Source organism: Oryzias latipes, chromosome 5 (genome assembly GCF_002234675.1).
Source record: "Oryzias latipes chromosome 5, ASM223467v1".
In the NCBI taxonomy this organism is placed as follows: domain Eukaryota; kingdom Metazoa; phylum Chordata; class Actinopteri; order Beloniformes; family Adrianichthyidae; genus Oryzias; species Oryzias latipes.
Window position 1 is genome coordinate 1,624,405 of NC_019863.2, and position 25,607 is coordinate 1,650,011.

A 25,607-nucleotide genomic window follows, 5' to 3' on the forward strand; every position below is an offset into this window, starting at 1 on the left:
TGGTCCCACCAACAACTCAGAGGTGAATTTCCAATGAACTCCTGCCGCTGTGCTGAAACCATGTCCTAGAAAACACAGATTCTTTTGGATTCAGGCCAAAAACTGCAGAATCATAGTTAAGACCACTGGGAACGCTTTGAAAATAGATCAAAAGATGATTGAGAACAGAAAAAACAGGCAAAAATACTCTTATATTAATTTATTGTGTTGTTTTCCCGAGTCGTTATATTCATTAGTTGAGACTTTACACAGGTAAGGTTTTCCATTTGGACACCTGAGCGCTGAACTAAACCCCTAACACACAGATCCCAACATTATGTTTTTTTCTTTTTAGTTCAGAGCAATAATGATGCAAAATTTAAAAGCATAACATTCCCACAGAAAAAAATAAAACATAAAAAAATAAAAACATGACGATGGAAAACAGTATGGGAAGTACAATTCTGTATAAAATAAACTGCATTTGAAAAATTAAATGACAAAAGAAGCACCTTGCATTCGTACTGAGTCTACTTCATGATATAAGACAGCTTGGAATACATCTGTAAGTCTCCACATTTACGCATCCATAAACATTCCCATACAATCAACACGAGTCTTCACATTTCCTTTGGTCGCCCCACATGAATAGCTTTCTGCTACAACTGACCAAACCCCTCCCAGCAGCTGCACTCTACAGGCTTACAAGAAGAATATATTGCACTACTCTTTCTTCATTTGAAATGTCTGTTGGGTTACAGATCAAAAACATGATTGATTACCAATTTGAGAGCCTTTGAAGAACCATTCAAGCCTGTTTGGAGAAGCTCCTTAAATAGGAATATTGTTCTTTCAGAAATTTGATGCAACAGTACAGAGCAAATACAAAATGAGGAAGTAAAATAATTACTAAAAAAAAACAAAAAGTGTTTCTTCAGCCTTGACCCGTGCAGTCAACAGGATTTACACAAAACACAGTATGGTTATTGGTTTTAAAATAGAAGGTAAAAATGTTAAAAAGGTCAGGCACACAATTACAGGGTAAACAGTGTTCACAATCTGGTGTGTTACAAACAGAGCCGACTTCTCACCGAGTGCATTTACAAAAGAAATTACTCAAAGAACATTGGTATAATGCTAGACTGTTTGGAAAGTACGCACACATCCACACGGAGCCCCCTAACGTCAGCGCTCGTCTAATTCGATGCATCACAGTCAAACAGTCAGCCTGAAGAGCAAACTGCAACTGAAAGAGGCAAGAACAATGGAGGATGATGACTGGAGGGCGGGGCCATGTGGGCAAAAAGCGTTTCTACATCTGTTCTCAGATAGGACGAGGTGATGGACTTTGAATCAAAGTATTTCTCAGTTTTACTTAGAGGACAGAGCCTGACATGTTTCCATGACAACCAGTGTCAGCAGCTAACATGTCTTTCTATGGAAACTCTTTTTTTTAACTTAAATTCCTAAATAACTCCATGTTTTACTTTTCATGTGTGTTAAACAGCACAAAGAGTATATCATTGACTTCAAACGACGCATTATTATTGTTTGCTAAACACGATATGCTAATTTTACAGATGCTGCTTTGTCTGTTCACCACTGAATTGTTGCAAATAGAACCACAGTTTTTCTGAGCAGCTAAGAGTGGGTAAGGGTTAAAAAAAAAAAGAAGAAGGAATGAAAAAAGCTTTGCTGCATCCCTATGAACATTATTTTTGAAAGTCAGTATACCGCCCAGCCCTAGCTGATAAGGGTTCTGCTTAGTTCTATTTTTCCTTTAGAGTTTTCAACGAGCAAAACTGAAGATAGAAATGACCCTGAAACCCGCAGAGTGAGTGTTCTTCATATTTACAGATGCAGAGTGAGGGTAGCCCACTGACGGGTCGATGGAGGCACCTGAGCCACACCTGTCAGATTATCAGAAGCTATGGGGGGGGGGCTCATTAGGTGAGCAGGCTGAGGGCGGGTCCCACTTCACAAAACGCTCGGCGACAATCCGGCCTCCAAATGCATCCTCAGTTCACTTTGGCCGCCTCCCATCGCACATCATCTTGGGGACTGCTGTGACTGCGTTGCCATGACAACCCCTCCAGCTTGGCCCGACCCCATGCCGGCGAGGACGGACATGGCCACCGCTTCGGCGGCGCGGACGTTCAGCCCGTTGATGGTGGCCCTTGGGCTTGAAGCGGAGGCTGGCGGTGACGGGCCGTGCTGGATAACTCCAGCCGCTGAACCCACGGGTTCTGTGGAAATCCCCCCATGATGCTCCTCCCCTCCTGCAGCTACAGGCAGAGAAAGCAAGATTCACCCTTAGAGAGGTGAGCCAGTAAAAGTAGAACATTAGATGGAGGTGGTGGAGGGTGAATCCTTACACATGAGGTGATTCACATAAGGTACAGAAAGCTTACCCAACATTGCTGCCTTCTTCTGCATGACGGTGACGGGGCAGTCTTTGTGAGCTAGAAGGAGCTGCTTCAGCTGAGCCACCTCGTTCCTCAGCAGGGTTACTTCACTCTAACATCACAGTAAACGCACAACAAACAAATGACCCTCAGTCCTAAAACTAAAGGTTTGTGGAAAGGCTTTACTGTGAGGAAACTTACAGTCAAAGAAACATTCATATTAGCGAGATCTTCTGCCTTTTTTTCCAAAGAGTTAACCCACAGCTTCCGCTTCTGTCTGCAGCGAGACGCAGCCGCCCGGTTTCTTTCCAAAAAACGCTGCCTCCTCTCATCAGGGTCCATCTCCGCTGCACGCCGCCGCCGGCCCCCTGTTGGCTGAGCAGGGGACACCTGAAGAATGAGGAGGGGGTCAAATTTGCCATGATGATGTCAATAATGAGAAATAAATGATGTGAGAAACAACAGGAGGAAATGAAGCTGTAATGTTTCTCCTAAATGCAGTTCATTGTGTCCTGCTGTGGTTTGCTGCTGCTCTGAACTCTCAACCAACCCCTTCAATGTTCGATTAGGCATCATTCTCTGGACTCATTTGTCATGAGGGGATACCTGAGTTATCATTGAATTCCATGTTTCAACACCGTAAAAGTCGGACGAAGTTGAAAATGATCCGATTTTTTAGCTTCCCCGTTGACAGTTGTGGGTCAAAGAAAATTCAGACCACATTCTGATGGTCCCTAAAGGTAATCTAGTGTAAAAATAAAGTTTAAAGCAGCTGCAGATATCGTAAATGGGATAAACTCGAAGCCGTCTTAGCCTCGTACAGGCCGGTCTGTGAAAATATTGTCTGACATGAAACCGATCCATGCCCTGAAAAAGATCAGAGCGCATCACAGTTTCCATCCATCCATCCATCCATCTTCTAAACCCATTTAGTCTCGTTCGGAGTCACCCGGCCAACCACTGCACCACAGCGCAGACTTACAATGTCTTCATTTTTAACAGAGCGTTTTGGCAGATGACACAAATTATAAAGACACTCTGCTGCAGCTTTGTGTTTGGCTGAACTACTTTTAAGAGGTGGATATAAAAACCAAAGCGCCCATGTATAACAGGTTAATAATCAATGGTTCAGCATTGGCAGCAGCACCTGCTGCATTTACATGTAGAATAACACATCTAAACTGCATTTCTTCTCAACTTACATTTACATGGCCCCACGAAGTTTAAGAGAAAGCACAGAAATAATTTGTTTTAAAGAGTGAAATAAAAGCCTCTAACTGTAAATATGTCTTTGGTATTTATTTTGTTGCCTGAGAAACTCCAGTTAAAATGTTTTATTTATTTATTTGTAGCTTCCTAAAAATGAGATTTCACATCCAACGGTGTCAACATGTGTTATTTCTACAGGAGTTTTCACCAATGAGATGTGTAATACAGAATGTTTTTAACCTTTATTTTACCAGGACGTCCCTTTAAGATCAGATCTTTTTTTCAAGGGAGACTTGGGAAATAGGTTTGCATTAGTAAAAGTATACAACATTTGGTAACAACAATGTGTGATTCCTATTGCAGACTTTCTGTTGAGGCCAAGAATCCTAAACCTGGAGCATGTCTGAAATGAGGGAGAACCAGACTTTTTCAGAAGCAGTGAAATTATTTTATCAAAAATCCAACACTTAAACTTTTTGATGAATGATGAATAATACGCCCAATGTTTGTTATTAATCAAGGTCTCCTCCTTCCTATAGATATGCAAATGGAAGGGATCGCATACATTACTGTACCTGTGGTTGAGCGGGCGACGGTGCGTCAGAATTCGGTGTGGGCTGCTGGCTCTCTTCCTGTCGCTGGGGTACAGCGGGAATGGATCCTGATCCAATACCCGCTCCGTCTGGTGCCGATGGGCCTTGAGACAGAGCTGCCTTCAGGCGCTACCAACACACCCAAAAAACAATCAAAGCCATAGACCCAAACAACAATCAGAAACACAGGCCCAAACAACAATCAGAAACACAGACCCAAACAACAATCAAAGCCATAGACCCAAACAACAATCAGAACCACAGACCCAAACAACAATCAGAACCACAGACCCAAACAACAGTCAGAAACACAGGCCCAAACAACAATCAAAGCCACAGACCCAAACAACAATCAAAGCCACAGACCCAAACAACAATCAGAACCACAGTCCCAAAAAACAATCAGAACCACAGTCCCAAAAAACAATCAAAGCCACAGACCCATACAACAATCAGAACCACAGACCCAAACAACAATCAGAAACACAGGCCCAAACAACAATCAAAGCCACAGACCCAAACAACAATCAGAACCACAGTCCCAAAAAACAATCAAAGCCACAGACCCAAACAACAATCAGAACCACAGACCCAAACAACAATCAAAGCCACAGACCCAAACAACAATCAGAACCACAGTCCCAAAAAACAATCAAAGCCATAGACCCAAACAACAATCAGAACCACAGACCCAAAAAACAATCAAAGCCATAGACCCAAACAACAATCAGATCCACAGACCCAACCAACAATCAGAAACACAGGCCCAAACAACAATCAGAAACACAGGCCCAAACAACAATCAAAGCCATAGACCCAAACAACAATCAGAACCACAGACCCAAACAACAATCAGAAACACAGGCCCAAACAACAATCAGAAACACAGGCCCAAACAACAATCAGAAACACAGGCCCAAACAACAATCAAAGCCATAGACCCAAACAACAATCAGAACCACAGACCCAAACAACAATCAGAAACACAGGCCCAAACAACAATCAAAGCCACAGACCCAAACAACAATCAGAACCACAGGCCCAAAAAACAATCAAAGCAGTAAACCCAACCAACTATCAGATCCACAAACCCAAACAGCATTCACGACCAAAGAACCAAACAACAATCAGATCAACAGACCCAACCAAAAATCAGATCCACAGACCCAAACAACAATCAGATCCACAGACCCAAACAACAATCACAAACACAGACCCAAACAATCCAAACTATAGACCATAGAAACATTCAAAACCATACAACAAAGCAGTGGCAGACCGTACATTACACACCTGGGCCTTCAGTCATGTTGGATCTGAATCACTCAACCCTTCATTAACCTCATTAATTTTACGATGCATAAATTAGCTTTGCATTGCATATTGAAAATTCCTGTAGCCACAATAAATGCCTCTATATATAAAGTGAATAAACAAAACAGTAAACAAATCTCTTTATGCAACTACAGCCAGCAAAAAACATTAAAAAATTTGGAATATTATTTATAATTATTTATTATTATATTTATAATTTCACTCATAAAAAATCTGATCAGCTGGTCCGTGCCAAACACACAAATCTGTACGGCTGCTTCATGATTCACTCAGGTTTTTCTGATGAAGGAAGTCGAGGAGATCAGTGGGAGATTTTCCTGCTAGATCCTCCATGGATACATTACAGTCAGTCTGTTTTTAACTGATCACAAAGTGTTCCGTGTTTCTGTGTCAAACTGGACAAGGCTGCATTTGACTTCCTGAAACTTCTGTCCAATCAGAAGAATGTGACGCTGCCTTAGCCTGCTAGAAGGCCCTGCTGACACCAACTTAATATCTGATTCGTTGAAGGAAATGAATGTCCGACATTGATTTTGCATCACAGGACCCTCACAACTCATGGTGAAGGCCCTTATCCTGCCTGGCAACAAAGGACAGCTGAAATACGATTGGTTAAATGCTCCAATGTGAAAATACATGTCTGTCTGGAAGCAGCATAACCATCATAAAGACAATAAAAGGAAAAGGACAGACCATGTGGAATGATTTAATGAGTATACATGGACAAAACATAATTAACACACGATTCAGATATTTATTTAGGCCTTCACAGAAGGCCTTGAAGGCGCACAACTGCAACAAAGCAACAGTCAGAGCCACATGCTTAAACAACACTCGGAACCACACCCCCAGCCAACACACAGATCCATAGACCCAGGCAACATTAGTAACCACAGAACCAGGTAATAATCAGAACCACAGGCCCATAAAATAGGCTAAATGCAAAAAGGCATCGTACATACATTGAAGCCCTTCAGAGGCTGCAGCAAATAAAATCTTTACATCATAGTAAATAATCTCACCATCTTTGTCTCTGAATGGAGGCTAAATTCAGATGGGGAGGATGACCCACTGCTAATTCCTCTAACAGGGGGTCCTGGAATTCCAGGGATGTTAGCCACGGTGTTCACTGGCCTTGCAAGCTGCAAATGGCAACACATTTCATGAAAGAGAGAACAAAAACAAGAGGGAAATGTCCCATTTATTTCCTTAAACATTAAAAAATTCCTTACAGATATGACTGATGTCATCTGAACAGGACTGGGTAATAGAGGGACAGTCTGCCCGTTGGGAAGATGTCTCATCAATGAATATGCACTTGTAGGGGATCTGCAACAACATCAGATGTTAGAACATTACATACACAATACTTTCCCAATCATTGTTTGAATATTCAGAGATTTAAAAAAACAGTTCCAAAAGAAAACAACAGGGAGAGAGTGGAATTTACCCCAGCTGTCTGTTGGAGGGCGGAGCTTGTGTGATCACTGAGGTTGGGGATGGTAGAGTTGGATGTAAAGCGTCATTGCTCAAATGAAGGGGCAGAGATCCTGGACGCACGATGGTTGGAGTGGGAGCAGAACTTGCCAAGGGCTTAGTGATCATCTCCTGGTGTTGAATGAATGGGTCCATTTTAGCAGGGTAAGGTACTTAACCAACCACCAAACCATGACAACGTGTCTGCCCTCTTACCCCTGAATCCCCGCTGTTTTCAGACATGCTGGATGAGGAATCTGGACTTCCAGGGGGGGAGGAATCCACTTGTAAAGGTCCCTCATCCTCCTCTTTGACTTCAGAAGGTGTTTGCAAAAGTGCAGCCTTTAAAATCACAATAAAGAAAACAGAAGATGAAAGCATCTGGGTCTATGAAAAACAAAAGCTCATTTTTCAGACAATAAACACACTGAATTATGAGGCGCATTATTACTGAATTAGTCCATCTTTATACGTAAAAGAAAACAGCCAGACAGTGTGGTATGACCAAACTACCCAGAATTCCTAGAGGGACCAAGAGGCAGGCAATTGGTCAGAGGGGTTGATGGGAAGTTCTGTATATTTCCTAGTAAAATGTGTGTTATTCATGCTCTGGTCTTTTATCTGCAATGAACCGTCTTTGAATTCAATTCAATTTAATTCAGTTTTCTTCATATTTATAATATATTTATATTGCCCAATATTACAACATTGGTGTCTCAACAGGCTTCACGAATTGTACAAAACATGAAATCAGTTATAAAATACAATAGATAATGGCTAAAGTAAACTAAACAGACTAAGCTAAACTGGGCATCCCTGCCCTTAGACCAACCTTCTCGGTAAGAAAAGATTCCTAAAAAAAAAAAAAAACAGATTCGGGGGGGCGGAAGAGGAACCTCAGGGGTTTCCACAGGACGGACAGGCGATGTACCAGAACTCTTAGAGAAAACTTAGCTTATCTAACCCTCCAACTACATGTTTAAATAGGCCAGGAGCCGGGCTTCAAGATGGAACTGGTAGACGCTCTTTGTGTTGCTCTTTCTGCAAAGAGCAGAAAGAGCAACACAACTGATAAGTCAAACTTTATTTAACTCTCAACTTTGTTAAGCTGTAACAGAACAAAACTCTCACTTAGTCTATTCATTAGACTACAGCACAGTACAAATCACTCCACGAGGTTCCTGACTACAGTACCCATAATGCTCCAACAATCCATCAAGCAGAGCAGTTTTATAATTTATCAAAGTCACAGAAAATTTGCTCCAAGTCAGCAACCATACACAAGGAACACTGTCAATTTGTAAGAAAATCAGAACCTATTAAGTGCACCTTGAATGTAGTATGTCAAAAACAAAAACCTTTTTTTTTTCATTTCAACCCAACACTGTGATAAATGTGCTGTTCATGGTTTGTTCTTACAGGGTGTTTAGTCCTTTGTTCATCGTCTTGTGATTTGCAAAACTCCTGTTCAAAGGAGCTGGCGAGCTCATTGAACAAACCAACCTCCTCACAGTTTTTCAGGAAGCGAGTGGGAGTGGGCGTCTGGTCTGCCAGAAATAAACGAGTGACAAACATTAGAGAAAGATGGAGCTATGCAATCATGGTTTTCTGATCAATGTCAAACAAAAGCACCAGGCAAATAAATACCTGCAATGATAACAGAGTCTGTCCTGGCAGGGCCAAATTTTAAGGTCATTTCATGCTTGTGTTTGTGGACTGACAGGTGGTCTTCGTTTGTGAACCTCTGTAAGACATCATACAGTCGACAAGACACACAGGTTAAGAATGAACAAAGGCATACCTACACACCAACACAATGGCAAGAAGTAACAAAAGCTTGTGGTTTGCTTCTTCACTTTGGTAGACTGAACTAAGTAAATATCACTTTAAAAAAGCGCAAATTCAAAGCCAAGTGGCTTCTAAGGTGAGTGATCGAGGCCTGTGCAAGAAAAAAAACAATGCTCCAATCAAAGAGGCGGTGACAAAAGTTATTCAACAAGGGAAAGATCTTACAGAGTTTGTCTGAATCAGTTGGCTTTTCAGTTTTTTCAAACTACATGGCCATGATCCTGTGAAAAACGTTGCTTGTTCTGGAAAGATGAAGGTGGAAAATTAGAGCGTGTAAAACATATTGCTTTAAAACAGAGACGTACAATGCGAAGGTCTGACTGTGTCAGAAATCAGAAATGCTATGCATCTGCATCTTCTTTGCCTTTCAGCTGCTCACTTACAGAGTCGCCACATCGAATCATCCTATGATTCAAAAATGGCACAAGTACATTTATTAAAATTGATCCTCTGCTTAGTGTAAAGAGAACTTAAGAGGGGAAGGAGGGTTTAATATAATTTAGCAAAAATATGACAATAAACTATAAAAGTATTGCATCTGCTGAGAATAGTTCATTCTTTTTTTATTTAAATGATTTTTGTCTGGTTTGTAGATCAGTTAGTTTTGTTTTAGCTACTTTTTCAAATCTTAAAAGGCTTTTGCAGTGTACCTCTGGATTCACTATGTTGTTCGTCTCCATACGGATTAACCTGAAAAAGACATGTGGTCTCTGAGGTGGTCTGTCTGTGAAGTTACAGGCTGCTGATGTTCTCTGTGTCTCAGTAAACATGAGACGATACTAAAACAGTAGCTATGAAACGGACATAAGACGAGCTTCAGGACATGTTTATGAATTTTGAATTAAAAATGACCAACTACACATTTAAAAAAATACAGTTCTGTGGTCATTTGAATGCTGAATGACCCCCCCCCCCACACACACACACACACACACACACCACCCCCCTAACGTTTGGAAAGGGTTGTGGGGTCCATTTATGAAAGAAAGTGTCTAATCGCAACGTAATTTCCTGAATATGTGCGGACCTTTTTCCTTGGACGCATGGACTCAGAGGAAAGGTTACGGTTAGGATTACGGTTAGGGTGGCTGTGTCTTCAGCTCACCACTTCCCCAGGGGAAAGGTCAACTCCGGAGAACACATTTCATACGCCTAGGTGCTAGGGTTGTGCCGATGGACGATATCATCGTCCATCGTGATGGGTGACTGACATCCCGATGGAGAGACCACCATCGTGATGCCACGCCCCCGCCACGTTGCGCGTCGACACCATAAGCCGCGGTTACATGTACAAAATATCTTGATGGGATCTATGGTCGGATTAGAATCCAACAGTGTAGATGGGCCCAGAAAAATGTTTTCAGAATATAAAAACGTTCACTAAGGTCACACTTTCCGTCGGAATAAATCATTCGCACATGCGCAGTATTCGCACATGCGCAGTTTGAAAACCGGAGGGGGATACAACTTCCGCCGAGCAGCTTTTTTTCCAAACTTTATTGAATGTAACAATTCAATACAAAACGATAACAGCACCGAGCGGCTATATATATTGACATGTCAGCTCGGTAAAATACGAGATGATCTTCTAAACGTGCTTTTAATAATGTTACGGTTATTATGAAGCACCTGTTCGCTCATCATTTGAATTTTAATCCGTGTGGTCAGTGCTTTTTTCTGAACGTAGCCAGGATTAGCAGTATGCTAACACGGGCTAACAACATTAGCTTTGGGTGGCGCTGCATGCTGGCTGCACGTAAACGTGTAAGAATAACATCAGCCTTTATTTAGTCGGGACACGACTGGAAACACAAATCCACGTGATTGTTTGAATGTTTTCTAAGGACTGAGCGACATTTCTGCTTTGAAGCTCAAACCGCTGTGTGTGCTGACGATCCGAGCTGTGCTCAGACACACACTTTTAGACCCGGTTCTGAGTTCGGTTGTTTGTACCCCTAGAGCTGCGGGACGGATCGCAGTCTTAAATATTCCACACACACCGCTCATGTAACAAAGCACCCCCCCCCTTCCCATCAAACACAAAGCTTTAAGTCCGCACTCCGCCGGTCCACTTCACTAATTAAGTGCGGGAGCGGACTACTTCTTTTCTATTTTGTTTGTTACTTTTTCTGTTAAAGTCACTTCCCTCAGTTTATACTGGATCATCGCGGATTAGTCATTAGTTGGGAAATAAAATGAAAAAAGCAAAATAACGAATAGCAGTTATATAAGAACGAAAAATGTAAAAATACCCCCCCCCCCCCCCCCCCGACGATGTCATCGTCCATCCCGATGGTTGACAGCAAACATCGTCAACGGCCAATTTAAGGGACATCGCCCAACCCTACTAGGTGCGTGACAGCTAATGGGGCTTTAACTTTAAATACATGTGACCAACTTCAATTATGTGTGGGCAATGCAGCAATGTGCATCTTGGCTGCAGGTATTACAAGTTGCTAAGATGAATTTCCATGATTGGTCGCTCGCAAATACGTGCGAATCACCATCAGCCTTTATGGAATGTATAATTAGAAAAATGGCAAATAGCAAGTGCCTGATGTGAAGTCTCACCTGCCCACATCCAGGAGCAGTGCAGACAAACGGCCGGTCATCCCCCATCTCAGACTGATGTTCTGCAAAACAGGGAGAGAAACAGAAAAATAAATATATTTGACTAGAAGTTGTCAGGAAACTTCTAGTCAAATATATGAGGAAAACTGGCGATATGCGATATTAGTTATGACGACATAACTTGCAATACAGGAACAAATGGAAAAACAACCAGAAACCAAAATTTCATTTCACTGCAACAGTTTAATTTAAATAAGAGTCAACATAACTTGAATTGTACTTCAAATGACCCTCGTCTGCATAGGAGGCGAGCATCCAACACTAAGGGCTCCATCCCATTAGTAAATGGATAAAGGGATTTATTTGATCGGTTAAATACTTCATCATTTCAACGACCTTTCCAATATGCATATTGCACTGCTTGATATCGTGAAAACGATTAATTTGCTATTGTTCATGTGCTGCCTAATCAAAAGTAATGAGCAAACTAAAACATGTTATTGTTCACCTGCTGTGTCTTAACGAGGCTATTACTGCAATGTAGCACTCATGGCTACAAAACAGGAAACTACTGACATTGGACAATAACCTCAAAGAAGACCGTTCACAGCACCAGACCCACCAACAAACAGCGAACGGGGAGGGACACAGGCCGAACACCGGCCTGGTTGGAGCATTTCCACTGGACCACAGCAGCAGTGAATGTCAGCGCAAGCTAGTTCCCTGCCCACACGCACGCTGCCATCAGTGGAGCTGCACTGTCCAGGGCTGATAGATTATTTACAATGGCCACATCCCGAGCCAGCTTCCACTCTAAACACAGAAGGAAGGGCCGCAAATTGACATGTCAATTACTTCACATAACACATGATTTTCCTCCAAACTTGACATGTCATATTAGAACTAACAACGAAAGAGTAAACTAACACTTAACACAAATGTGGCCAATCACAACGATCGTTGCTGGTAATCTCATAGCCCCATACTTACTACTTTAATTTAATATCCGTGCTAACTGCTAAACGAAGCTCTACTAACTTACCATGAGAATTTACACTACAGGTTCGCAAAACCAGCAGCACCTAGCGTTACACATTAGCAGGCTAATGCTAATGTAATGCTCTGAACTGTAGTCATGGGGTTGTGAAACATACTTTATAAATATTGACGAATGCCCCTTATTATCCAATCGAAATTCACATTTAAATAAATAAAAAAGAAAGAAAAGAATTCAAAACTCACTAGCGTTTAAACTGCCTCCGCACGACCCACCTCCCCGCTAAAGACACCAATACTGAGCTGCTGCCTGTCCGTTGTTGACACTCTGACACTTCCATCAACCAAATCTCGCGAGAACAGGGATTTGGCGAGGTATATTACGTAACCGCAAACATGACAAAAACCTACTATTTTATTCCCAGTATATCTAATTTATTAACAGTTTCAACAATTCCCCCCCCTCGAATTGGCCGCTTTTAAACTACCCGGATAAACCACGTATTAAGAAATGTCTTAACAACCAAACAAAAAGTGTTCCGGCGCGGTTACATAATCGCTTAAGACAGTTTCCGGATGTGTAGTTGTCGCGCCTCGATGAGATTGTGATGTGGTGGAACAGCTGTCATGTGGCAGGACGTGCACCCCCTGGATCATGCAGACCCTCCCAATCCCACCCATCTGCCCACAAACAGACAAAACACTGCGAATTGAAGTTTGAAAATGTTTATTATCTTTAAAAAAAAATCACTCCAATGAAATATGGTCTGCGCAAGCTAAAATGTAAATGACGTGTATTTTAAACAGGCTTTAACTTTTTTTACATTATCATGAACACTGAAACCACAGCTGTCATATCCATAAAAGTGTTTAATATTAATTTTGTTAGCCTCATATTTACTTCTATGGACAAAACTTTTCAGAAACAGGTTTAACATGCATGTGCAATATTCAGCATTTTCCTGTAAAACAATATTCTGAAAGACTAAATGTAAGGATCCAAATGCAAGTACAGAAGTGCCGTTAATTCCCTACCATTGAGGTCATTAGAATAAAATAAAACCTAGATGTTCACAATCTATTTGCAATGACTGCTAATGTCCAAGAACATGAGGGTGAATATGAGGCGAAAATACAAATAGAGTATAACTTACAGACAAACAAAAGTTTATAAAATAAAGGCATCTTTAACAGCTGCAGACAGTTTGGTAAAACAAACCTTAAAGGTCATGAACACACAGAACCCGCTCCACAGTGGTCACTACATTCATCTGAAACCTTAGTCCCATTCAAAATAGCTATCAATGAAAAAGCTACAGCAAAATGACTAAATACACAAGTGTTACTATTTATTTAAAGCAGACTTAGCTTCTTTAGGGTCCCTTATCTATCCATTTATTTATTCCAGGTGCCCAGTACTTTAAATTAGCCATTGCACTCTAAATTTGTATCAGACCTTTATTTATTTTTTCCCTAAGACCTTTTCACACTAGAGAGCAGGAATCTCCAGACCCTCACACTTTATTTTATCGACTAATACAAACTAAAAGCATCATTTTCAGGATTGTATTTTCAGTCTACTATGTAGACTGAAAAGGAGAAAAAAAGAAAAACCTTTTTGGGCAGAAATACACAAACAGGTTCTGGCGAACACAGTCCTTATCCCAGCCATAAAAGAGTGGCAGCATTCATGAAATATTAGCTTCAACTACAGAAACTAACAAAAAGAAAGGACTTTATTCTAGCAATTATACACTGCTAAAAGAAAAAAGAAAACCATTCTACATAAAAATAAAACAAGCTTAAGTCAGGCAGGTTAAGTTTTCTCCAAACGTTAAGATCTTCTAATATTTCTATAATGTAAAAGCTTAACTATTGAAAATGTATTGATTCTCACCCACTTTACATATTTGATTTGAATAATCACAAAACCAAAATGATGCATGGATATTAAATCCATGTTAGCACAGCTTTAAATACCTACAGCCCCCCCCCCCCCCCCCTCCAACACAGAAATGCAAACATGCAGAAACAGTTTTAAAAATCACTCTGACATGCTGAAAATATGTGCCACTGCATGTTACATAAGAGCAGGAGCAACATCGGCCAAGATGGGTCATTAAATGGGCATCACAGACGGCCAAACATCACCAGAATGCAGCAACCTGACGACACGGACTGACCGGTCAAAGCACCAACACTGCTGTACGTCTGCTTCAGCTCTCTGCTGAATAGACCTGTTCAGCATCAGACAGAGGATTTTAGTTCAACTGCTACCACTAAGAAACACTGACATCTTAGCAGAATTCATTCAACATCCTGAGTCTCAAAGAGGACAGGAAGATGCCTACAAAAAACTACTTAAGATCAAAAAATATATATATAAATTAGCTTAAAAAGTCATAAAATGATCATGAAAACCAGACTGAAGAGATCAAAATGTGTGTGGTGGACGTGCCATCCAGAATTGGACAGAAGTCCAGGCTGACATGTCAACAGTCCTGGACATCATGTCTCTCTTCACAGAATGATGTTCTCACTATGAGAAACATGATCATGATTCTCTGTTGGAATGATGGATAGCTTGGCAGAATACTGCTGGATGAACGTAAGAAACAACACATGGACATCCAACCATCTGCTGACCCTTTCCAGGTCACGAGGCTGCTGGAGCCGACCCAGCTAATGTGGGGGGGGGGTGCCCCCTGAACAGGTCCCCAGTCTGTTCCAGGACCACACACACCTGAGGTTAAATTAGAGATCATCCTACGGAGCCTGTTTTTGGAATGTGGGAGGAAGAAAACCCACACATGAACACGGTGAACATGCTAACTCCACACGTCAACCAGGACCTTCACACTGTGAGGTGACAGTGCTAACCACTACACCCCTGTGCCGCCCACTACTATATTTTACTTAGAGTATCAAACTAAATTCTGCTTGTCAAATAAAATACCCGATTTTCTATGTACACATTTTATACATTCATATAACGCTCTAATCTTTGTTTAAGGTTCCGTCTTGTATCCATCCAGTGTCTTTAAAGCCATTTTAGTGGGTTGGGGGAATGTTCTGCTCCTTCCCACTCAGTCTGGATCCCTGCTGAGGGGGGAACCGTTTGCTGTGACTGAAGCCCTTCTGCTGCTCCCGCCTCCTCGGGGCAGACGCTCCTCCTCTGGCGGGAGCTTCTCTCAGGCTGTGTGACGGTTTGCGGTGGGGCCTTTTATCGCCGCCTTTCTCTGACGTTTGCCTGGAGCCGAGTGGACCTTCCTCCACTGTGTTGACCTTGAGCTCCTGCAGAGGCTGACTGGATGGAGGGTTTGCAGGGGGGGGAGAGGGAGTCTGTGCTGGGGGCGGTTCCTTAGCCGGCCTCTGACACACTTGTGCATAGCTGAGCTTCTTTGGCTCCTAGTTAGAAGAAGAGAAATCACCAATGAATGAAACTAAATCCTGGCTCAACATCTGCAGAGCAAAGACTAAAGTCATCCAAACACGTTTTCACTGATCAGCTGTGAACAGAAACTACACTGGGTCTATATTTTAGACTTTTCTCTCTTATTTTTTGCTCAGAATTCTGTGTACTAATTACTTGCAACAAATTTCAAACATTTCTTTAAAAATAGTGTGGGGGTAAAAATGTAATGAAAATGAACAGTGTGACCGTAGACCCCCCCCCCCTCACCTGTTCAGGTGTTGCATTAGGTTTTTGTGAGGTCACCTCCTGGCTGGACGAGTCGGAGACCCGTTCTGCTGCTGGAGGAACGGTCTGCAAAGACACGTTCTCCTTCTTCAGGACAGGAGGGTCGCTGTCCTGCTCTTTTGCAAGTGAGGGGCTGATTGGAAAATGACAAGTCATCTTTATAGCTGCACTTGTGTTGAACAAAAACATGTTCAATAATCTAAAGTCCATAAAATGGTGATCAATCAATATTGATTTGTATGATTATTAATCTGTTTTGGTTTTCTGGAACACAGGAGGCCGTTCTTCAGACCCAATGTCAAACATGATCTTTATTTCTTTATAAATCTGTTTAACATTTATATAGAAATAAACATGTCTATTCTGAATCTGTTATGTAGAACTGAGTGGAAGCTTTGTGTTACCTTGTTTCTGGTCGTGGGACAGCAGTCTGGATGCTGGCGGCTTTTTCAGAGCGCTTTGGGTTTTGAATCACAGCGACGTCGTGGCTCACAGCCTGCATCACAGAAGATGTTTCAGTGGATGCTCCCCTTTACATTTGCAAACCTTTTTCAAGAGTAAAAACTGTTTTTAAAGGACAGTGTGAATCACCTTGGTTGTAACCTTTGTGCCACGTACGACATCGGATAGGCGCACCTCTGCCACAGACTGCTCCTGCACTGTGACCACAGATCCCGGAAGAGGAGGGAAGCTGGAAGCTTCAAAGTCAAACTTTGGAGACTTTTCCTCCAGAACAGGGACGAGTCTCTATTTATTTTAATTGGGGGGAAAGAAAACAGGAAAAAATGCTAAGTCTCAACTACAACAGGAGAAGGTTTTCTATGCTAAAGAGAAGAAAAAACAAGCCTACCTTAACATGCTCATCTTCACTTCTCATGCTTCTGCGAATGCCTCTTCTACAGAAAGAAATCCAAAAGGTAATTTGTTATAAGGACCGTAGGTTATCGAGTGTTAGAATTCAACAGATCTGTGCAATGGAAGTGAATGAGTTAGAATGACTGATTTACATACCTACTCCTACTGGGGCGGTGGCCGTTAACGGCGCTGGAGTTTGCTTTGTAGGCGTCTGCACCACTGTAGGTGTTCCTGAAGCCACTGTTAGGAAAAGGAGCCTAAAGCAACAGAGATGAAACTAAATGTGTGCAAGTCCCATCACAGATGAACCATTTATCATCACTCTGGGATTATCTTTCTCGTCTGACATGACATGGTATCGTGAGAGTTACTGTTGGGTTTTAAGCAGAGATACTTAAAACATCAAACAGATCGGACTGATGGTGTAAAAACCCCCAGTGTCCGTGCTAAACGAATGACTCAAAACGTGAAGATTCAAAAAGAAAGAATTAACACGGTCCTACTAAATACCATTACAAACTCAAGTCGGCGGAAATGTGTTGCTGGTCAGAAACCAACACTCAGAACTGCCAACATTTGAGAAAGTAAATGAACAAGAAGCCACAAGGACAGGACATGTCCCACGCAGTTCCACTGAGAAAGTTTCACCTTTAGACTTTAAACAGACTTTTCTCACCAGTGGCATTTCAAAGTGAGGAACGACTGCAGCGTTCCAGGAAGGAGACACAACAGGATAAACAGGGAATTGCTGCTGAGGGTTGAATATCTGCTGCATGAAGACAGGAGAGTCGCACTGAGGCGGCGGCGGCGGCGGCTGCTGCTGCTGCTGCTGCTGGTACATCACTGAATCCATGGCATGGAAGCCGTTCTTTCCAAAAAACGTGTTTACAGCCTTTATACGAGCCTAAAAAAGACAATCTGTTTTAATGAGAGTTGTGATCAATTGATTTGATATCTCATGGTCCTTTACTCCCCTCAGATCTCATAATCTCACGGTCATGAGGCCATGAAACACTGAACTCACTAGAAAGAAAGAAAAAAAGAAAGAGGGGGGACAAGATGGGGTGGGGGGTACGGCAGAAAAACAGGAAGAAATACAGAGAAGGTTGTTGAAAGTTCATCCTAGGTAGCACCAGTGCATATGGGTCCTTCCAAGCGCGATACTGATCATCACAGGGGGTTTCAAAGGAACTTCAGGACATGTTTACAGTTTTCTGTTAAGGTCTGACCAGGAAGATGCTGGATTTGACCGGAGCTTATGGAGTTTTACACATTCACATTCCAAAGTGATTGACGGCTAAAGTTTAGCCGTGGAGTCTCTGGGACACAGTCTAAGTCTGCCAAACCTTGTTTTGAGCTGCACTTCCATTCATTAAAGTCGGCAGAGGTCTACGCTTCGATTAAAGCTCAGTGGAACTGTTACTCACCATGATCGGTTTCCCCTGAAACATTTTCACATCCTCTCGCAAGTATCTAAAAGCCTGAATAAGATGAATAAAAAACATTTGCATTTAGACACAGTCATTTTTAAATCTGCAAACATTGCTTGTTTGACTCTAGATTCCTTCTTGGTGGCTGCATCAAGGACAAACCGCCTTAAAAACAGTTTTTTCCCCAAAGCCATAACCATCCTGAACTCCCACATGCACTCCACCCCCATGTCTCCCTCTTTCACTATGCTCATCTCATCATGTCAACACCATCTCATTATGTGCAATACATTCCCATCAGTGTGCAATATAGTAAGTGCAATATACCTCTGCCACCATGGGTATAACTGTTTTTTTTGTTTGTTTATAACTACTACCTCTCTGTGGAAATTTCTATTTTCTATTGCACCTTTTGCACCTTTGTACTTTTTTTTGGAACTTGGTATATTGTATTCTTCATTTTGTGAAATTATTTTATTATTCTATTATTCTGTGAAATTATTTTCTATGCATGCAAGTACTGAATAGTGAGCAGCTTTTTCATTTCATTGTATACGCGTATGATGCAAATTGTACATGTGCACAGTGACAATAAAGGCATTCTATTCTATCTGCACAACTGCTACAAAGGGAATAAATCCATAAAATGATATGATATACACAACAACATAAAACTAATGTGCTAAACATTATTTTATGCACATCTGAAAGCCTAAACGAAATGAAAAATGTGTTTCACTTGTACAGACGGGCTCATAAAAGCAGTAGCTAAAAGCTGAAATACAGTCAACAAACAAACATACCTGTTGTGCATCCAGATCGGACTGAAATGTAATGTACCAGTTGCTGTTGTGAGCAAACTCAGCCCTCAACACTTTTGGACAGTTTTCACTCTGAAATAGAGCTTCAACTTCCTGCAAAAATAATTTAAGGAACAAATATAACATTTCCATTTCAGAAAATAGGACAACATTTCTAAATATTTGATCAGCTGACCATGACCTTATTTTTTTAAAGGGCCTATCTCATGCAAAATCAGCTTTTTGAGCTTTTAAGGGGATTATCATGTATTGTAAAGCTGTATTTTGATTCATTCACACATTTCTGAGTATTCCTCTATAAACCTGCTCTCTGAGCACCAGCTCCTCCCAATCCACGAAAACAAGCAGGTCATCGCATTGTGACATCATAAAGTGTGGAACAGCCCCTCTCCCTGCCAGCCCCGCCCCCAGGCTAACACCCACACACACCTTTTCCCCGTGGAGCTAGCAGTGATCGGCTAAAAGCTTCTCTTTTATATGCAAAATAATCACACCCATCTTTGCAAAAGTCTGGATGTTGTTTGTTTTTGTGGGAGAAACGCAGACACGCTGCAGAGGTTGGCTTTAGGTCGACGTCGTGAAATGGAGAGAAAGGCGGAGCCTCGGAGATCGAGTCGTCTTACTTCCTGGTAGGAAAATGACTAATGTCATCAAAAACTGTTCTCTAGTGTGCCAAAGGCTTACTATAGATACAGATATAGTTTACTCTGACAGGCTGAAGTGAAGCATGATATAGGTCCTTTAATTAAGAAAGTCAAATACAGGAAGTTGCTGTGTCTTGTGCAGAGCAGCAAACTTTCTGCACCATGGCAGAAAACAAGTAGAGCCGGCGTTGGAGTTGTTAGAGTACATGATGGGTGTAATCATACCTGCACTGGGGTAGTCTCTGGGATTTCTCTGAGAATTATAACACAGCGGCTGTGATTCGGTCGAACCTTCTTCCCAGCTTCATCAACTTGCACCATAGGAGAAGCTACATTAAAAAAAAACTGTTTTATTTTTGGTGTGGATGTGCATTGGGTAAATAAAACATTACGTCCTTTAAGAAGGTTTTTACTGAGCTTCTGCGTGGAGTATTGTCCATTCAGAGTCAAAGATCCAAACTTGTTTTTATTTTCTTAAAATCACTGATAAGCAAGCGTTTGGAGGAAACAAAATGCTGAAATAAACCAACATGGTGAGTGCAGCAGCACCGGTACCTTTCAGTACATCCAGAATTAGGTCCGTGTCAGAGGTGAGAGCTTTGATGTCCTCCATACAAGCAACAGTCCAGATAGAAACAAACTGATCGCTGTCCATTTGGGATATGAGGTACAGATCCTTAGACAGATTCTCCCTGCAAACAAACAACATATTCCATCAACAATTTTCATCTAATTTCATGTGATTTATTGGCATATTCTAAAAAGAGACAGTAAAATGTTAAGTTACTGAAAATCAATAATATCATCAATAATAAAGAAATTGAGACCCAACCATTTATTTAGCCTATTTAAGGAAAAATTAACCTAAACATGCTTAAATAAAAACAAGTCCCCTTTGATCAGTTAGTAGTGACTTGTATGGAGGCATAGGGGTTACCTACAACTCCAATTGACCACCAGAACACCCATTATGCACCCAAATGCAAAGGTTGCTGACGTCAATCAACAGTAAATTTTATATCCTGATCAAACAGGTTAAAAGGCTTTTAGAGCCATTGTCTCATATGAGGCCTCAAAAACCCCATTTGGTTGTTTTTAAAAACAGGGTTCCCTCATTTCTTGTTCACTACAAACTTCCACTATCCTCAGAAATGAACATGTTCACACTTTTCTCTCTCGTTAAACTCTCAGAGTTCAAACCTTCATAGAAAAATAAGTCTAGAATTATAGGATGAAAACAAAAATCTGAAATGTATGTGACTCAGGCAGACTGACCACGGCACGGAGGAGTCTGACCACAGTCATCAGTGTCTGAACAGGACTGTCACTGTAAAGCACTTTGGGCCTCAACCAAGGCAGAAAAGTGCTACACAAGCATAAGCCATTTACCTTGAGAAAGTTGAACCAAATACTCACCTACTAAAACAAGACTCAAGCCGACACTTGAGTGCTTGTCGTAAATTCTCTTCCGTCATTGGCTGTTCCTTAGAAACTTCCAGGTCTGTTGCAGGTTCACCATGAGAGTTGAAAACCACACACTCCGTGTCAGGCGAGTCACCGTCATACTCAGGGGAGTGGTCCTCTGTGATGTTCACATGGTCTGAGTAGAATCCTTTACCTTTGTGAAGAGAACATTTGAGGAAGAATAAAAGAACAGATTTCAACATGACAGCATTTTCAGATCAGCCCTGCAACAGACTGGTGACCAGTTCAGGGTGAACCCAGCCTTCACCCAACTGTAGCTGGGCTGGTCCCAGCACCCTGTGACCCTGAAAGGCATTCATTGGGTTCTGAAGCAGGATGGAGGGATTTTCAGATTACCATCGTGTTTTAAACAAACAGAGTCTTCTGCATACGCCCAAATAAAGGAGTTAAAATTTCTACATAAACCACACCCACCAGTAATTACTGTAAGCAGATCTAGAGAATCCTCTGTATTTCCTCTGACACCACCTCTGCTTTTACACAGCTGTACACTTTAGGAAGAGATGGAATTGTGCTCCATTATACCATCATTTTTAAATGGGTTACAACTGATGCATGTTGTACCTTCAGTCATGTCAGAAGCTGGAGGACAAGTCTGCAACCAGGGACTATCCTCTGCTTCCACTGGGATTTCATTCTGCTGGACTGGGATGCCTTGCCAAACTTTGGCATTAGGGTTGAGACCTGCTTCTTTGGTTGTTACCTGCAATTGCGAAAAGCAACATTGGTTTAGCTTATAGTTTCCACAGACTAAAACATCTGAGAACTTGATTTCTTTAGTAGTGGTTAAGATTAGAAGTATTTAATGACCTATTGCATTACTAAAATACCAAAACCCTGCAGAGCTAGAAAGGCACCAGACTCATCTATTGCTTGCTAGAGAACATCTGGATGATCTAGACCAAGTGGAACTCTTTGGCATAAATGCCACTCTTTGTGTTTGTGCCGAGTTGCACTAAGAGAACACCCTACCCACTGTGAAGCACGGGGGTGGAAGCATCATGCTTTGGGGCTGCTTTACTGCAAAGGGACAAGGACGACTGATTGGTATTAAGCAAAAGATGAATGGGGTCATGTATGGGGAGATTTTGGGTAAAAACCTTCTTCCGTCAATGAGAACATTGAGGATGAAACATTTCTAGATCTTCCAGCATCACCATGGCAACCAAGGAGTGGCTACATCAAAAGCATATCAAGATTCTGGAGTGTTGTAGTCCGTCTCTGGACCTTAATCTAAAAGAGAATCTGTGGAGGGAGTTAAACGTCTGTTTTCCAGCAACAGCCCCAAAACATCACAGCTCTGGAGAGGATCTGCATGGAAGGATGCACCAAAACAGCAGCTAGAGTGCATGTAGCTACAGGTAACCTTTGACCTCTGTCATTGCTAACCAGAGGTACATTCCAAAGTATTTTCTCTCTCACAATTTCACGTTACACATCCCTCTGCCAAATATCATTTCACTCCTCTGTATAACTTAAAGCCCCACTCCACTCAAAAATCATGCTTTTGGTGTTTTTAATAAGTCTTGTTGCATTTTTTTTTATCCAGGAGGACATATGTAAAGCAATTTAATGGGGCTAAGAGTGAAGTAATGAGTATTTCTTTAGTCATATAATCAGGAACACATAAAAAAAGCTGTTTGAAAAAAGATTCCATTTGCGACGTAGAAAATAACTGGGTGGGCCACAAGCTCCCTGCATGGCTCTATTCTGATACATCCACCTGCACACAAATAGATCCATGAAGGTCATCATCTGAGCTGAAATCTGGATCAAAACTGTTTAGCTGGATAGCTCCAACATTGCTCACCAGATTTTTTTTTGGCACCAGTAATGTTAAATTGGGGTTGTGAGGGACTGTTTTGGCTAAAAATGTCTTCATAAATAAAAGACCACTGGGAAGGCTTTGAAAGCTGATCAAAAGATGATCAGATGATCAGAGAGCAACAACATCTTTCAGAGCAAATGAGAATTTGATCAAATAGGCGTATTGTTGAAGGAAAAAGGATCATTAGAACGTCATAAGTTTGGAGTAAATATGAATTTAGTTTGGCGAGAATGATGAGGAAGTTGGCTCCATCTATTTGCAGACCACGCTGCATTATGGTCAAACATGTGGGGTGATAATATGATAATAACCTGGGTTCTACATATCAACGGTTTCATACAATAGCAGCAGTCTGCATACTAAAATGTTTTATCTAACTGGTAACCAGGGTAAAGACTTTAAAACAGAGATGATGTGGGTTAGTTCTGAGTTTAGTCTGAGCTTTGGTGTTCTGAATGACCTAAAACATTGTTAATCCTTTTGAAACGGCAGACAGGAAACAGTTTCAGTCGTCCAGCATGCAGGAGATGAAGCAGCTTTGAATTCTATTAATGTGAAAAGTCAAGAGACTCACCATGTTTTAAGCTGGTAAAAAAGTGATTTAGTTAGCAAAAAGTAGTATATTTAATGTATGCAACTATAAAGTGTATACTAATGTTTACTTTTTAATATATAATTTATATATTTTACATTTAAAATATTACAATTTAGTCAAAAAGAACTATTCGATTGGTATACACCCTCACTACACATAGATCGTCTATACCAGGGGCACGCGGAGGAAAAGACAAGGAAAAAACAGCGGCACGCGGCGGTGTTCTTTGTGTATTTCGGATTTGAAAGGAAAAAACGTGAATGAAGAAATACTTAGGAATGAATTTTAATCTTAATATGTCCTCCATCATGAGGAAAAATCCCCAAAGAACATGTTAAACAGACCAAAAGTGCAGTGGGCTGCTTGTAGGGTTACAGCGCCAGTAAACAGGCCTGCTTCAATGCAGTCAAGCGGTTGATCCAATCCAGGGCAGCGATTGGCTCTTCTACTACCCGCCCATTTCAGTCACGTGTAAACATACGTGCCGAAGCCACGCCTCCAAGCATGAGTGCGGTTTACAAGGCACCTTGAGCCGCCATCCATTGCAAAACAAATGTGCAGAGGTCACTTGGTAAACGTAATCACCGGCATACACTCAAATCTCCACGTTACTCTGCATTTAGTCGCATTTAGGAACCGACAAGTTCAGACCTCATCACGACACAATGAAACCCAACTTCCAGGTTCAGAGAAACAAACACGTGGCGTGGCGCAGTCCTCCGATCAAACACGCCACACTTACCGAAACGCTCACATCTCTGTCGAACACGACATCGGCGTTGGTTCCGACGCAGCCGAGTTCGTCGAAACCCACCCGCGTTTCCCGTAACTTAAACTTGACGACGTGAATCCGACAGTCATTCAGCAACAGTTGTGCCAAAGCTAGCGTAGCGGCACGCGCTCGATGCTCCACGTGCGACGGAAACGGTAGATTCACTCAACAAGAACTAAACTACTGACTGATGATAGAGCGACGTCATTCTGACAACAGATTGACCAACAACGGCTGAGCAGCGGTAGACTTTAGCAAACCGGGTTCCGCTCACTTAGTCACTACTAGCAAACCTCCCGGACGTCCTGTCACTTATTATCTTGGCCGTTTACTGACATATGGCGACTGCTCCCGCACATTAAAGCGGTTCCGGTTCTCTCGCGACCACCGAACAAAGACGAACTTTTGTGTCACAAATGTTGCCGTCAATGAGCGGCGGAGGAACCAAACTTTTCTGACAAACAAACCCCAGTAGTAGTTAGTTAGTCGGCTCCAGGCCTTCCTCTCACCATTTTTTCGTCCTCTCTCTTGCGCCGGGTTTTCAACCGATGACCTTTTCTTCACGACCTTAAATCGCCGAAAGGTCCAGATGAGTCCGGAACCAAACGAAGCTCATTCACTGTAATCGTCGTCCTCCAGCGGGCCGTTCAGTCGGCGCTGCTCATGTTCGGGGTGGTGTTTGTCGGTGTCGTTCCTCCTCCCCGCCCGGGTGTAGCAGCTGTCTCTGGTCCCGCCCGCCTGCCTGCCCCCCCGTCCCGTCCCCCGCGGGCTGCACCCCGCCCGCCCGCCGGGTCTAACGGCAGCTTCTGTGAGTTCTTGAGAAACCGAATTCCAAACTATCATCAACTCAGAGATTCCACTTCCACGTTACATGACGGCTGGTGCGCAATAGTGGATCAATCTTCTGATGATCGATAATCTGCACTTGGATTGGAAACGTCTGACTAACTTTGAACAGATTTTAATCTTCTTTACATATGAAGACGTAAAAAACATAACTGAGTGTCGCTGAATAGGTTATAAGGTTTGTTTATTTTTTGCTTAAAGGGAGAAATACCTTTGGTT

The 25,607-nt window shown here is 42.0% G+C and overlaps 2 protein-coding genes across 6 annotated transcripts; both read right to left on the reverse strand.

The window, feature by feature from the left end:
- Nucleotides 1-184: 184 nt before the first annotated feature.
- LOC101161955 (cyclic AMP-dependent transcription factor ATF-7) lies at nucleotides 185-12,810 on the reverse strand. Of its 4 annotated transcripts, none has more exons than XM_011494575.3 (13): nucleotides 12,659-12,810; nucleotides 12,039-12,229; nucleotides 11,417-11,478; nucleotides 8,645-8,741; nucleotides 8,417-8,544; nucleotides 7,214-7,339; nucleotides 6,972-7,129; nucleotides 6,754-6,850; nucleotides 6,544-6,663; nucleotides 4,169-4,315; nucleotides 2,586-2,774; nucleotides 2,391-2,496; nucleotides 185-2,264 (listed from the first exon to the last, which is right to left on the reverse strand). In XM_011494575.3, the coding sequence occupies exons 2-13, from the start codon at nucleotides 12,091-12,093 to the stop codon at nucleotides 2,029-2,031; spliced, it is 1,521 nt and encodes a 506-aa protein (XP_011492877.2). In that variant the 5' UTR covers nucleotides 12,094-12,229; nucleotides 12,659-12,810; the 3' UTR covers nucleotides 185-2,028. The 4 variants fall into 4 exon arrangements, with proteins under 4 accessions (XP_011492877.2, XP_011492879.2, XP_011492880.2 ...); XM_011494577.3 differs by lacking the exon at nucleotides 12,039-12,229 and adding an exon at nucleotides 9,011-9,087 and having other exon boundaries at nucleotides 12,659-12,809; XM_011494578.3 differs by lacking the exon at nucleotides 12,039-12,229 and having other exon boundaries at nucleotides 12,659-12,805.
- A 454-nt stretch (nucleotides 12,811-13,264) lies between these two features.
- Nucleotides 13,265-25,259, reverse strand: LOC101161708 (la-related protein 4). Of its 2 annotated transcripts, none has more exons than XM_004086146.4 (14): nucleotides 25,052-25,259; nucleotides 21,912-22,050; nucleotides 21,279-21,480; nucleotides 20,418-20,554; nucleotides 20,088-20,191; nucleotides 19,201-19,311; nucleotides 18,395-18,448; nucleotides 17,644-17,871; nucleotides 17,124-17,224; nucleotides 16,963-17,008; nucleotides 16,704-16,859; nucleotides 16,517-16,608; nucleotides 16,095-16,245; nucleotides 13,265-15,820 (listed from the first exon to the last, which is right to left on the reverse strand). In XM_004086146.4, exons 1-14 carry the CDS (start codon nucleotides 25,052-25,054, stop codon nucleotides 15,464-15,466), a joined length of 1,881 nt encoding a protein of 626 aa, XP_004086194.2. In that variant the 5' UTR covers nucleotides 25,055-25,259; the 3' UTR covers nucleotides 13,265-15,463. The 2 variants fall into 2 exon arrangements, with proteins under 2 accessions (XP_004086194.2, XP_020557102.2); XM_020701443.2 differs by lacking the exon at nucleotides 25,052-25,259 and adding an exon at nucleotides 24,513-24,840.
- Nucleotides 25,260-25,607: the final 348 nt, after the last annotated feature.

Bases quoted from the DNA above. Each gene is read 5' to 3' on its own strand.
- LOC101161708 (XM_004086146.4), bottom strand. The intron at 16,860-16,962 runs GTAGGCTTGTTT...TAAAATAAATAG, and splicing joins GTGAAGATGAGCATGTTAAG to AGACTCGTCCCTGTTCTGGA. The intron at 16,609-16,703 runs GTGATTCACACT...TCTGTGATGCAG, and splicing joins GCACAAAGGTTACAACCAAG to GCTGTGAGCCACGACGTCGC.
- LOC101161955 (XM_011494575.3), bottom strand. From the start codon at position 12,093: ATGCTCCAACCAGGCCGGTGTTCGGCCTGTGTCCCTCCCCGTTCGCTG. The intron at 11,479-12,038 runs GTGGGTCTGGTG...CCTGTTTTGCAG, and splicing joins TCCCCGTTCGCTGTTTGTTG to AACATCAGTCTGAGATGGGG. The intron at 7,130-7,213 runs GTAAGAGGGCAG...ATTCAACACCAG, and splicing joins AAAACAGCGGGGATTCAGGG to GAGATGATCACTAAGCCCTT.